Source organism: Ailuropoda melanoleuca, chromosome X (assembly GCF_002007445.2).
Source record: "Ailuropoda melanoleuca isolate Jingjing chromosome X, ASM200744v2, whole genome shotgun sequence".
NCBI classification, from domain to species: domain Eukaryota; kingdom Metazoa; phylum Chordata; class Mammalia; order Carnivora; family Ursidae; genus Ailuropoda; species Ailuropoda melanoleuca.
The window spans coordinates 59,224,715-59,240,232 of record NC_048238.1 but is presented as its reverse complement, the minus strand read 5'-3'; the positions used below and the strand labels follow the sequence as shown (position 1 = coordinate 59,240,232).

Sequence of the window (15,518 nt, the reverse complement as noted above, 5' to 3'; positions counted from 1 at the left end):
TAAAATATAACTTCTTTGGGACACAACTTTATTATTAAATACCATGCTAAACAAACTGCAAATCACTGTGCATTCTTATGAGAAATGAACCAGAGAGGAGAAAGAGAAAAGAGAAAAGGACCAGAGAGACAGAGGGAAAAAGAGGGAGGGAGAAAGAGAAAGGAGAGAAATAGAGAGGACAGAAAAGTCTACAATATTTCTTCTTAAAAGAAGAATTCATTTTTCAATGGAAAAAGGATAAGAGGTAGGATTCTCTTCTGTGCCAATATTAGGATTTCAAAATAAAACAAAGAGCTAACATTTTCTTGAAACCTAATTTTGAACTAGTAAAAACAAACATACAGTTCTAAGTTATAAAAGAAAAATAGAAAGGCCATTCCGCCTTAACAGTTTTAACAAATTATTTTGGTCTGCTAATGAAAAATTATTTTTTTCAAAGGAATTCAAAGTACTTGCTATTAATCACATTTTTAAAAATCTAACTAACATTCATGGGAAGTAGGGATAAGGTCATTTCTTCTATTTTACAGTGGAGAAAAAAAACAGAGATTAACCCAATATTCTAACCTATTACCCTTTCCTCCCCAATCCAGGACTTGCTGATTGATTAGTACACTAAAGGTGCAAAGGATGCCAAACAAGTTACTATTAAACAATGTTAAAAGTCACAACCTTGGGTCCCCTGGGTGGCTCAGTCAGTTAAGCCTTTGCCTTTGCTCAAGTCCCAGGGTCCAAGCCCACATCTGGCTGCCTGCTCAGTGGGGAGTGTAATTCTCCCTCTCCCTCTGCCCCTCCCCCCTGCTGGAAATCTGTCTCTCACTGAGTCAAGTGCTTAACCAACTGCATCACCCAGGTGACCCAAGGGGTGTGTGTGTGTGTGTGTGTGTGTGTGTGTGTGTGTGTATTCTGTGTGTTTTGGTTTGTTTTGTTTTTAGAGAGGAAGAAAGGTGGTGGGGCACAGGGAAAAGGAGAGAGACAATCTTAAGCAGGCTCCATGTCCAGAGCAGAGCCCAACTTGCGGCTTAATCTTACAACCTTGAGATCATGACCTGAGCTGAAATCAAGAGTCAGAGGTTTAACCGACAGTGCCACCCGGGCGCCAATGGAAATTAAACCTTTTAAAGGCATTATATTAGTCTTACATTAGTCATATCATATGATTCGCTTCATTAATAACACCATCAATTATCATAAATGAACAGTGCCTAGTACTTGGCCTTTAGCAAATTACTGATTTGAAAGTGCTTAAATTCCTGATTTTGAGATTAAAGTCAATAAATCACAAGCCTCACAAAATATATATAGTTGGGAATCCTATAATCCTTGGAAAAGAAGGAAAGAGCCAGGAAGAGCACAAAAGGAGAGACAAAAATAAGATGGCCAAGGCGTTATAAATAAAGGAATTAATGAATACACCTTAGATTTTTGTAAGGCATAATTGTTTACACAACAGATCAAAGCTGGGGTGACCCCAAAGTGGAGGGATTATAAAGTGGTCTAAAAGACATTGTCAAGATAATAAAACAGAGGTCTAGCATGCTTTGTTCCAGAATCCAAGATGACTGATAGAAATAGTTAGGCAATAATACCACAAATCCTTGTCATTGTTGCTACATTTGACTTTAATCAGAACCATATAATCGTACCTGTGCAAAATGTTTAAATATAAGTGAAATGGCAGGAAAACTGAGTAAAAGTTAAATTCAATAATAAACTATCACTGGTATCAGAATAGTTATTCACAGTGAAGATCATTGTTGGGGCAACTGGAAGAAGTAGACAAAATATTTTGGGACATTTGTTGAGGGGCAAGAGAACGTTAATTCCTGTGAGAGAGCATACCAACTTGCACACAAGTAGTCCCTAAAGTACTTCCACTTTCAAGCCCCTCACATATACCTCCTTATTTATAAACCACATAATTTGGTCCCCCCCCACAGTTGACATCTTTATATGTCCTCCCTTATTCTGGCTCAGGGAGGAGACTGAGGATTATTCCTGGCTCTTTTCACCCTTGAGGACCTGGGTCCAGAATCTAGCCCAGTGGATGATAGTAAATATTTTCTGAATGAATGAATGAATTTTAGGGTAAAAGAAGGGAATGCTCAGCACAGCCTATAGACCCAGGAATCCTCCTATTTCCTGCTGCAAATGCTTCCTTTCACGCCATCTTAAATGTGAACATCCACTAATATCTTGTCCTTGTTCTCAGCCCTTTTCTCATTTCACTCTGTAATTCCTCCCTTCACGTGAGCTCATTCTTTCCTATGGTTTCAAGTGCTTCTTTCTGAATGACTCCAAAATCTATTCTCCAGCCACCATATTTCCCAAGCTCTAGTCACACATTTCCCACTAGCAACTGCAGATCTCCATTTGAATGACATGTTTGAACATGAGTTTAAATATGCCATACATTCATGCATCAACAAATATTTATTTGGAAACTGACCATGTATAAGCATATTCTGGACAGTAAGAAGCTCATGGTCTGGTGGAGAAGGTAGGTAAGTTGTTCTCTCCACTGAATTTTCCATAATCTAGCTAGTGCAGATAATGCTGCTGTAAGCACCAGGGTACATGTATCCCTTTGAATTAGTATTTTTATATTATTTGGGTAAATACCTAGTAGTGCAATTGCTGGGTCATAGGATAGCTCTGTTTTTAACTTCTTGAGGAACCTCCATACTGTTTTCCAGAGTGGCTGTCCCAGCTTGCATTCCCACCAACAGTGTAAGAGCGTTCCCCTTTCTCTGTATCCTCACCTAAATTTGCTGTTTCGTGACAGGACCATCATTCTAAGAGGAGGAAAGCTAAGACATAAACTGTAAAAACACTGACTTGGCCTCAAAATCTGTTTTATGCACAGAAACCCACCTTGTGTGACTTAAAACAATTGCTGTGGTGGAAAAACTCTTTATAGATTGAGAAAAATGTTAGAAAAAAAGTTTAATCCTATTTTATACAAAAACATGCCATCTGTCTTTTTTGTCATATGCTTTTAAACAGAGTAAGGGCTCACTGTTAATCATATGAAATGAAAGTTGCCAAATAATCCTAAAATTTGTATGGAACCAGAAAAGACCCTGAATAACCAGAGGAATGTAGAAAAAGAAAACCAAAGTTGGTGGCATCACGATGTTGGACTTCAAGCTATATTACAAAGCTGTAATCATCAAGACAGTATGGTATTAGAAAAAAAAAACAGACACATAGATCAATGGAAGAGAATAGAGAACCCAGAAAAGGACCCTCAACTCTATGGTCAACAAATCTTGAAAAGCAGGAAAGAATATCCAATGAAAGAGGACAGTCACTTCAAAAAATTGTTTTGGTAAAATTGGACAGCCACATGCAGAAGAATAAAACTGGACCATTTTCTCACACCATACACAAAGATAAATTCAAAATGGATGAAAAACTTCAATGTGAGACAAGAAATATATCAAAATCCTAGAGAAGAACACAGGCAGCAACCTCTTCCACCTCAGCCACAACAACTTCTTGTTAGACACGTCTCCAGAGGCAAGGGAAACAAAAGCAAAAATGACCTATTGAGATTTCATCAAGATAAAAATCTTCTGCACAGCAAAGGAAACAGTCAACAAAACTAAAAATCAACCTAAGGAATGGGAGAAGATGTTTGCAAATAGCATATCAGATAAAGGGTTAGTATCCAAGATCTATAAAGAACTTCTCAAACTCAACACCCAAAAAACAAATAATCCAGTTAAGGAATGGGCAGAAGGCACGAACAGACATTTCTCCAAAGAAGACATACAAATGGCCAACAGACACATGAAAAAATGCTCCATATCCCTTGGCATCAGCAAAATACAGATCAAAACCACAATGAGATATCACTTCACACCAGAGAGAATGGCTGAAATTGAGAAGCCAGGAAACAACAAATGTTTGCCAGGATGTAGAGAAATGGGAACCCTCTTACACTGTTGGTGGGAATGCAAGCTCATACAGCCACTCTGTAAAACAAGATGGAGGTTTCTCAAGAAGTTAAAAATAAAGCTACCCAGGACCCAGCAATTGCACTACTAGGTATTTACCCCAAAGATGCAAATGTAGTGATCCAAAGGGGCACCTACACCCCAATGTTTATAGCAGCAATGTCCACAATAGCTAAACTGTGGAAAGAGACCAGATGTCCGCTGGCAGATGAATGGATAAAGAAGATGTGGTATAGATATGCAATGAAATATTACTAAGCCATCAGAAAGGATGAATACTGGGGTGCCTGGGTGGCGCAGTCGTTAAGCGTCTGCCTTCGGCTCAGGGCGAGATCCTGGCATTCTGGGATCAAGCCCCACACCAGGCTCCTCTGCTAGGAGCCTGCTTCTTCCTCTCCCAATCCCCCTGCTTGTGTTCCCTCTCTCACTGGCTGTCTCTCAGTCAAATAAATAAAATCTTTTTAAAAAAAGATAAGAAAGGATGAATACTTGCCATTTACATCAACATGGATGGAACTGGAGGGTACTATGCTAAGCAAAATAAGTCAATCAGAGAAATAATTATCATATGGTTTCACTCATATGTAGAATACAAGAAACAGTGCAGAAGATCATAGGATAAGGGAGGGAAAATTATATGGGAAGTTATCAGAGAGGGAGAAAAACCATGAGACACTCTTAACTCTAGGAAACAAATAGAGCTGCTGGAGGGGCTGTGGGTGGGGGATGGGGTAATTGGGTGATGGGCATTAAGGAGGGCACATGATGTGATGAACACTGGGTGTTATACACAACTGATGAATTACTGAACTCATCATCTGAAACTAATGATGTACTACATGTTGGATAATTGAATTTAAATTAAAAAATATTGCTATACATTTTTACTAAAACAAACACAAAATAGGCACATAAATTAATGCCTACCCTTCCAACTTCAAATATTTTCAAGAAACTTATAATGGCATCAAGCGATGGTCCTTTTTGCAAGTGTGGGTATAGAATTAGGTCAAAATTATCTCACTCATTAAGAGATAGTCTATCTACTTTTCCTTATAATTGTTTGTTGGAGCAATTCATGTTTTGACAACCCAAGAATTCAGATTTTGCTTTTTTGTTCCCCCAGAATCTCTTAACATGAGCTATGGCAAAATAAGGTATCTAATTGTTGTACCAGTGGCCCCTTTTTAGGTGTTCTCTATATATTCCAAGCAATAATATACTTATGTACTGTTTTCTTTATCCAACCACATTATGTATTAAAAAATCAAATCCATCTCTATAAAGGAGTGATTTTCAAAAAGTAATTAGATGTTAATTTATAGAAAATCTACTTGGTCATCTAGACATAAATTATTTAGATAAGATTGTGTTATATGTTTTGTGGGGGTTTTTACATTCAATTAGCCACTGTATAGTACATCATTAGTTTTTGATGTAGTGTTCAATGATTCCTTAGTTATGTATAACACCCAGTGCTCATCACAACACATGTCCTCCTGTGTTTTAAAGCTTCATATAGAGCATTACTTCTCATGAAATCTGGAGTCACTGACTGTCAAAAGTACACACATGCTGTGTGGCTGGTGGGATCTCTCCAGAGCAGTCCCTGACATTTTGGCAGTATAAGATTTCCCTGGGTTATATAGTTTTAGTCATTGAGTTCAACTTTTTGGTAGAGTCAGATTGAATTCCAAGTGAGATATATAAACTCTCTTAAGGCCCCCATGTAGAGTCTGATCATAACCATACCATTTTTAAGGGTATATAAACACATACCAAAAAATATTATTCTTTAATTTAAATTTCAAAATGTAATCATAAATCCTAATGCAACTGGACAGTAAGTTGATGTTTAGTTACAGTTTCCTCATAATATTTTTGTACTTGCCTTTCAACAAGCTTTTCTTTTTTTTTTATTATGTTATGTTAGTCACCATACAGTACATCATTAGTTTTTGATGTAGTGTTCCATGATTCATTGTTTGCGTATAACACCCAGTGTTCCATGCAATACGTGCTCTCCTTAATACCCATCACTGGGCTAACCCATCCCGCCTGCCTCTAAAACCCTCAGTTTGTTTCCCAGAGTCCATAGTCTCTCATGGTTCCTCTACCCCTCTGATTTCCCCTCCTTCATTTTTCCCTTCCTTCTCCTAATGTCCACCCTTCTATTCCTTATGTTCCACACACAAATGAAACCATAGGATAACTGTCTTTCTCTGCTCTACTAATTTCACTTAGCATAATCTCCTCCAGTTCCATCCATGCTGATGCAATGATGGGTAATCATCCTTTCTGATGGCTGAGTAATATTCCATTGTATATATGGACCACATCTTCTTTATCCATTCATCTGTTGAAGGGCATCTCAGCTCCTTCCACAGTTTGGCTATTGTGGATATTGCTGCTATGAACACTGGGGTGCATATGGCCCTTCTTTTCATTACATCTGTATCTTTGGGGTAAATACTCAGTTGTGCAATTGCTGGGTCATAGGGTAGCACTATTTTTAACTTTTTGAGGAACTTCCACACTGTTATCCAAAATGGCTCTACTTTTTTAAAAAAAAATGACATAAATTCCAAGTCTGGTATAGAATTGGTCTTATTCTGGATCTTGACACACTTCCCACTTATTTCCTTTAAAACTTACCAGGTCTTTGTCGTGTCACCTGGCCAACTCTTTATATTACTACCAGCACCCCTGATTGTCCTCTCAACATTCTTAGGAGATTTAAATTTAATATTCCTAAAATTTTAAGTAGAAATTTACTGAAAAAGCCTTACCACAACCACTGCATTTTTTTAGTTCAAAATAGCTGATGCACAAGACCAATTATATTTAAGTTTCTGAAAGTGTGAAATCAGATTCTGTAATTTTCAGTAATAGATTTCCAAAACAATACTTATAGAAGCTTTCTTCCATGGTACTCTCATTTTATGTCATTTATATTCCACTTGGGAGGGTTATGAGAAGCAAAGAAAAGTTTAGTGACCTACAGATCACAAGCAATAACACATGCCATACCCTAAGGTTACATGCTCTAGCTAAAAGCTTAAAGCCCCTTCTAAAAACAATTTGTCTCATCTACTTTTAGTTAGACTGCCTTACACAAGTAATTTTCTTATATTGGGATAAAAGCACATATTCTGCATTCTAAGTAATAGTGTATATTGAGCTATTATGACTTTGATTTTCTGCTCTGAAGAATTCTTTTTTTATTTTTATTTTTTAGAGAAAGAGAGAGGTTGGAGGGTTGGAGGGCCAGAGGGAGAGGGAGAGAGAGAATCTTAAGCAGGCTCCACACCCAGTGCAGAATCTGATGCAGGGCTCAATCTCACAACTCTGAGATGATGACCTGAGCTGAAATCAAAAGTTGGACACTTAACTGACTGAGCCACCCAGGCGCCCCTGAAGAATTCTAAGTTCTCTACATTATACACTAGGCCACTGGAATTATTCTTGGTACTGCTATAAAACAATTAATTAAGAAGTACTTCTCATGGTTTTCCAAGTTTATCAGGAAAGCAATTTTGCAGTGACTTTTAAATTAGTTTCAGAGCCACATTCACAGTGGATAATCAAGAAATATCAACCAGAAGGTCAAATAGCATATTTGTTAAGGCTCTGGCATCAGACAGACCTGGGGAGGGTACTTCAATAGCTCTCTGAGTCTGTTTCCTCCTCTTAAAAATGGGCAGAGTAAGAGTACTGACTTCAAGAATTCAGTTGTATATGTAAAGTTCTTACCACTGTCCCTGTTCACTGGCAAAGTATTTGCATGAGAAATTAAAGTGAGATAATTTATCATATTTTTAACATATTTTGTAATTGTCTAGCCTCATCTTCCTTCTAAATCAACTTTGAAATATCATGCTGGATAGAATGGTTTGTGATATCATGCAGCTACTACTTTTTTCATGCACCTATTATTAAGTATATATTTACTGTTTTAATTTTAACATCGAGAAATAAGCTGCACTTGATGAAAATAATTGGCTGAGTGGTAGTGGTAAAATAGACAAAATTTTCTATATTATAACTGTTAACTGAGATAAATATTCCCTGGTATTTAAAAGGTAAAGTACTATTTGTCTTGACTCACTGTTGGAAATCCCCTAAGCAGAAATGGATGGCTTTAACTCCAACTCTGATAGGGTCTCATTCCCAGAAAGGACTAAGCCAAAGGGACAGAACTCAAAGACTAGTATCCAGAACCAGAGTTTATAAGTCACAGCTGTACTGCCTTCCTAATGAATTTAGGAGATTTACAGAATCATAAAAACCACCTTTGACTTATGTTGGCTTATAGCAACATGAAAATACTTTTCAGGGAAGAGAATCAAAGTCATAAGAGTTCAACACATGGCACAAATGTTATTTAAAAATCTGCCCTTGGTTAGGCAATTTTATTAACAACAACAACAACAAAAAGAACTGAAATATATCTGAAATTGATGCTACTAATCAACCCCTCTACTTTCCCCAATCCCACCTCATTTCATGTACAGATTGTGGATGAAGACACATTTGTCTGATGAGGCATCATTCAGTCTTTTTCCTTCTTTACAGGTATCATCCAGTCTTAAGTGGCAATTATAGGTTCATAGTCACATGACAAGATTTTAATGTAATATTGACATAATTTTTGTTTAATACTTATACACTAAGTGGATGTGTAAATAACACAGTGTTTAGGAGTGGACTCTGAAGTCAGAACAACTTGGGTTTTTGTTGTTGTTATTGTTGCCTTTTTTTTCTGTTCTCTATCTTTTTTTTCTTTTTGGCAGGCTCCACGCTTCATGTGGAGTCCAACATGGAGCTCAAACTCAAGACTCTGAGATCAAAATCTGAGCTTAGAACAAGAATTGAATACTTAACCAACTGAGCCACCCAGGTGCCCCCAAAACAACTTGGGTTCTAATCCCAGTTCTGTCTTTTGTAACTCTTTGATCTTGAACAGTATACCTAATGTTTCTGGGTCTTCCAGATACTCCTTTCAATTTCACGAAATAGACCTAATAATAGTATTTATATCACAGTGTTATTATAAAGATTAAACTAATTAAGATAATGTATGCAAAGCACTGGGCACAGTGCCTGATACACACACACACACATATATATGCCCGATATATGTATATATATATGATGCATAAATAAATATTAGCTTTTACTATTACTAGAATCAAATCTTGATTAGTCATGTTAATGAATGAATAATAAAACAAAAAATATAACAATACTGACACTAAATACTTTTAAATACACAATCTTTGAATTTGTTATGATATTTTTAAATTGTGTTTAATCTTTGCTTAATGTTCTGGCAATCTGCAAAACTTCAAACAACCTGATAAAGCCAAAATGTGATGGACTGCTAGCAAATAATCCTTTTGCTTAGAATTCTGCTAAACTGTCCAAGTATAAAATGTCAACTTTGCCTCTCATATTAATAAAAACAGTCTTCATAAATGCACTGCCCCTTCTAATAATACATTTGTTTAATCTTGGTCTGGATTGAAGGAAGTCATTAAGTACTAGTTTTAAAAGGCCTTCTGGTGGGCTACAAGGCAGAACTGAAAACAAAGAGATGGTCATAGTCACCGACAGATTCTCAATATGTTTAATTTTATCAGTCAGAAATGAAATATTACATTCCTCCTTGATAATTCAATTAATTAGCAGAAAATATTTATGTAAAAGATATATGTTTGTGCAATGTATATTTTGGAGAAGAATTTAGAGATTAACTACAGAGAATTAGAACATTTCACCTGAATGTGTCTGGGGCTTCAATTCATTTTTTTTTCCAGGCCAATCCAGGGGGAGAATTGACCTTATGTTGTATTGATCAAAACTCCTCCTTAATAGAGAAACTAGTCTTTGAGCTAGAGATAAATCCATTTTATCTTTCTCCTCCACCAGATCATAAATCTAAATTTATACTAAATTTCCAAAATACATTCTTCCCTAAAACCATTTGACTTTTAAATGCTCAAGAATCATCATTGCTGATAATTGTGTTTTCCAAGCCTCTTTAAGTTGGACCAAATTATTCCAAAAACTTTGCCATTGTTGCTGTGAAATTTAGGAATTCAGTTATCAAATAAAAGGCACCAAGTTGAAAGCACTGATACTGAGTTCCTGCATTTGCCAAGTTAATGCTGTCATTTTCCACTGTTTAGAGCATCCAAAAAGTATGTCCAAACATTCATATGATGAACAGTTTCTGATTTTGTTCTTTTAAGTAGTTTATGAATACCTTTAAACAGCATTTAAACAAACCTTGACAGCTATAACAAAGACCATTCCACACATCAAATCAATGTAGAGTCAGAGCAGCAAGATACTCTGTCACCTAAAATACAATTACTTGAGAATCATATAGATGAAGAACCGTAGTTTATTATTCCACATCTATATTATCTAAATGAAAAAATACTGTGACTAGTGACTCACGCTTTGGCAATCACAAGCATTTATTTACTTGTTTTTATAACTTGTGTAATGAATACTGCCAAAAAGAAAAAATATGTATATTTCATTTCTTACACGGATGATAGTTTATGTTTTAGTAGTAATAAAACAGATCACTTTAAAAAAGTTATTTTATAAATAAAACCCTCAGAAACCATCTATCTACCACAATCTTAACATTTCTACACCAAGCATACCTAGAATGCATAGAGACCATAAAATGGAGATTATTATGGGTCCAGGGAAAAGAAGTATAAGAAAAAAATCTTCCCAAACCAGTTAAAATTCTCCAAGCAATCATCATTCTAGCAACTCTCATCAAAGCCAATGTTGATTGTTGTTAAAAGTTATTGGAATTTGGGGCGCCTGGGTGGCACAGCGGTTAAGAGTCTGCCTTCGGTTCAGGGCGTGATCCCAGCGTTGTGGGATCGAGCTCCACATCAGGCTCCTCCGCTGTGAGCCTGCTTCTTCCTCTCCCACTCCCCCTGCTTGTGTTCCCTCTCTCACTAGCTGTCTCTATCTCTGTCAAATAAATAAATAAAATCTTTAAAAAAATTAAAAAAGTTATTGGAATTTATTAAGTTACACAGGCTCTGTGTTTACTATTCCTTTTCATTAAATATAAATTTATAGGGCATTACAATCTCGACCAAAAAAAGTGTATACTTCTGTGTTACAGTCAGTCAAGACATGTACAAACAGTTCTGAACAGGCAGAAATCTCCTATAGACAGACAATTTTGGAATTGCATTCCTGCTAAATGGTTTCCATAAAAAGAAAAGTATTAAAGCCTGAATTTCTATACCTTGACCTATAAAAAAACAGTTCCAAATGGTCATGTCTTCTCTATTTCCCTGGCCCTGAGTGAGCATTTACCCCACTTTTTGACATTCAACTTTAGGCATACTATCCCTCCTCCACATCAACTCCTCATTTTTCTAATCCCTGTATATGTATATGCTCAGTTAATTCTTCCACATACAGGGCATAGTCATTTCTGTACCTCTCATCTCATGTTCACATTTATCTTCTCATGCCTCCTCTACCTGCATCACCGGGACAATGTATTCCTTGGTGGCTATATACATGTCATTGTATTAAAACAGCTTGTGTTGGATTCAAGTTCTGTGGCTTCCTAGCTATGTGACCTTGAACAAGTTGTTTAACCTTTCTGAACCTGTATTTCCTTATCTTAAAAATAAAGATAATTATAAAACTTAATTCACAGGACTAGAAATTGTCAAGAAAAAATGAGGTAGTATCTGATACACTCGTGTTCCTATTGTTATTATTATTATTATTATTACTATAGCTTTAAAGAAATCCATTGTAAAAATCGACCTACGTGCTTTAATTTCTAAACTTCTGAGAAGCAAGTGCTACCTGTATTGGGGCAGAGTTGAGTAAACATTTGAAAACTTTTTTTTTAATCAGGTTATCAGGGAAAAGGAGTATTGAAACAAGAACAAAGTAAGTTAATATTGTTTTGGACTTACCATAGGTTCTCCTCTGCCTGATAAAACATCTAATATTGCTTATTTTTATAACAACCATTAGAAGGAGTCAGAAAACTGTGAGACATTAACAATCCCAAACCAAAAGCTTTCTTTTAAATGCTCTTCAGAGAATTGCACTTAGTAACCTATAGGACTATCTCACTTTGAGCAATTGTTGGGTTCCCATTAAGATTTTTGCCCCAAAATTTCTAAATCATGTGTTAAAAACTATATGGTAACAATCTTAATGAAAAACCTTAGTACTGCAACCTGAATAGTCCCTATTTATGTTATAAATGAAGTATACTCACTTTATACTGTTATAGTACTATTCAAAAGTACCCATGCTTTTTTTAAAAAAAATAAGAATTTATTTTGCCAATATGTATAATTTTGATAACAGGCTCATAAGAACTATAATTATTGAAACAACACACAAATCTCTAATTACTCATAAGAAAAAATTGAAGCAAAACACAAATAGCATAAATATTTCCTATTTGTATAGTCTTCAGCAATCCAGTCTAACAAAGTATGTAATAAGAGACAGCAGTTATTTTTTAAGGCTCTTAAAAACTTAGTCTTAACAGAGAGAGGTACAATTGTTCTTTAATAGAAATTCTGAAAGAAGTTTATTTTTGAATCTGCTTTTGGGGGAGGGGTAGAAGAGCAAGAAAGCAAAGGATTAATAGCAGTACTGGAACTGCATATCACCCAAAATGAAACTAACTTCCTGATCTGTTCAATCTAATCAGGAATTTAGGTAAAGTTATTAAACTGGTCTTTAAAATTTTTACAATTATTATGTTGGACTTGAGACTCTGAGCAACTCAAATATTACTTTGAAATATCAGAATTAATATATGTGGATAATAATAAGGCAAGAAGCTCATGAAGTAAGGTTCAAAGGCAATATGAAAAGTTTTGTTTTCAACCTAAACTTGCTCAAGAAATGTAAAGTTAGATATTCTGTCAGAAAACTGTCTAAACACACCCAAGCATAGTGTCCAGAGAAGACAAAGTTCAAGGTTCTTGTGATTTCACATAAACTTTAGTTTTATCCCAAACCCACTTAGAGGGTAAATAAACAAAACAGCACAGTAAAAACATGGAATAGTTGCTGCTCTAAAGCTCAGAGGACGAGGGGGTTACTTTATCCTACATCCGGAACTCACATATCTACTCTTACTACTGTTAGGTTTTCTCTTGAGTTGTGAAAAACAGGCACTTTCATTTATCATTGATATACACTCAGATTTCACCCCAGTTTATCCTATTGCTTCCCACAGCTGCTGAAGAATTGTTACTCTAAATTAAAAGCACATGAATCCATAGGGGAACTGTCCTATCATTTGAAGAAGCAGCAACTGGAGTCTGCCACTACACAAGAAGCCACTTACTTGTTAGTTCCCTTTTTAGTTCCCAATATATTTGAAGCAGTTAGAAACTGTTAGAAGTAAAATCTTTGGAAAAAGAAAAAAGAAAAAGTCAAAATACGGACACTATGGAAAGAAAAAACAGGTCCCTTGTCATACAGTTTAAAAAAAAAAAAAACCACAACTTTGCATCATTGTTCCCAACTTCCCCTCCCATTCTGCCTAGTTCTAACAATCTTTAAGCTGAATTTAAACACCCTCCCCTACACACTGGCAAAATAACTCTTTGATTAAAGGGGCCTCACTTCAAAAATAATCACAATGCCTCAGTAGGCCTCCACTCAACTGTCATCAGTTAGCACATGTTTTACATCCCTACAGAAGTGCACGCCTGCCCTTCATCTCAGTACCTAGAGCACAAATGTCAAATTTCCCACTCTTGAAACTCACTAGTGTGTATTTTTCCTTGACTTCTTCCCCTAACCTTAAAGACCCTATACATACTCCCATCTTCCGTCTACCAACACTCAGTAGCTTTTTTTTCTCCTTCAAAGAAGAAATGTGATCTTAACATCATAAGGCAAACAAAGCTAAACTCCATGGAAAAATGAAATCGAAGCAACAAAGGAAAGAAAGAGAAGGGGAGGATGGGTGGAAGACGCGTGTGTCTTCTGAAGGAGCAGCTGCCCAGATGAACTTCTGCAATTTAAAGGTTCAGGACAGCAAGAGATTGGTGTGTAGGAAAACAAAGGTAGTCTCCCCACCCTCCTTACCGCGGTAGAACCAGAGGAAGATGCAATATACACACGGATCACCATCCTGGGAACAATGACCGCCGTTGTTTGGGTCCTGCAAACGGCTAGAGAGCAGCTGCAGCAAAGGCTGGAATTGAGCTAGAGGTGGAAGAGAGGTAGGAAGAGAAGGGTGGGGGAAGGTGGAAGGGGAACTCGCTGAGTCCCGCCTCCTCCCTAGACTGCTTTCACTGAGCTCGAAACACTGCAGTCCCAGCCCCAAAGCCTGGAAAACACAGGCTCCTTTGCATCATTTCTATTTTTTTTAAATAGGGAATCTCGAATAGCACCGCGAGATCTGTTGAAACATTTATTTTTGACTATTCTCTTCCCAAGAAGAGGTACAGGAGAAAGAAAAAGTAAAAGGGATCATTGTGTTAAATTATATTAGAATGAAGAACATTTTCCCAGGGAAACTGAAAGTTCTGCGCCTAACTTCCTGCTCAGAAATGTATGCAAATAAGAAGACAGAGCGTCCTTGAAAGACTATGTTGAATCCAGACACTAGTAAGAAAGCCCATGCCTTCAAAGCCTTGTGCATTTTAAGACTCCTATTATGTAATGATTATTCTGATGTTAGTTGGTAGCAGAAATCAGGCACTGTAAGAAGTGAGCAATGCCACAGAAGATTTAAGGAAAGTTTCAGGTTTCCTTAAGCCCAGAAATGGCAGGACTGGTTTTCTTTTTGAGTTTTACTTTTTGTTATGATAGGGAATCCTGTCTGTGAAAAATTTCAGGAGGCCTACTGGCAAACTCAATAATGGAGGAAGAAATTGCAAACAATAAAAAAAATGAAAATACAGTATAAGAAAGTGAATGATTTTTCTTTTGTTTTATTTGTTTTTTAACTGACTGAAGAAAGGGAGTTTGAATTATATGTTGCAGGAATGTTAAAATGATGAACAGAGAGAACAAATGGTTATTTGTAGCTCTAAGGAAATGAATAAACAATTGATAATGCCCAGAGAGGGACCCTATACTTCAGAGTGTAATTTCATTTCCCCAGATTATATCAAATGAACAGAAATAAAAAACTTGCAAGATGAATGAGAGTGAGGTGATGGAGTCAGTCACCAGACCTAATTTTTTACTTTTCCTTTGCAGGTTTTCCTCCCTCTCCATTCTAGTGGTGTAATCACCTTTGTCTAGGTTCAATAATTGTAATACTTTCCTAACTGTTCACAGGTTCTCCCTTCTTCAATCTATGTGATTCATACAACAACCTTGAGAGGTGTATGTTATTACAGCAGTTTTACAGATGAAGAAACTGAGACTCAGGAAAATAAGTAATTTCCCCAATGTCTTGTAGCTGGTAAATTCAAGAGTTGGGACTCAACCTCAAGACCAACCAACTTATCACATTGCCTGGAACAGGGAAAGGACTCAATAATTTTTAGCTATTTTTCCTAC

At 36.4% G+C, this 15,518-nt stretch overlaps 1 protein-coding gene across 2 annotated transcripts in view; it reads right to left on the bottom strand.

Moving 5' to 3' along the window:
* The window catches only part of SH3BGRL (SH3 domain binding glutamate rich protein like), an 86,569-nt gene extending 72,209 nt beyond the window's left edge, over positions 1 to 14,360 (bottom strand). Inside the window, exon 1 of one of the 2 annotated variants that reach the window (XM_034649521.1) lies at positions 14,091 to 14,360. Coding sequence is in view for 1 of the 2 variants with exons in the window: in XM_002930275.4 (XP_002930321.2) it covers positions 14,091 to 14,135 (45 nt within the window). In the remaining variant the exon portion in view is untranslated. The remainder of the gene's footprint in view (positions 1 to 14,090) is intronic. The other variant, XM_002930275.4, reaches the window with a different exon arrangement.
* Between the last annotated feature and the right edge of the window lie 1,158 nt (positions 14,361 to 15,518).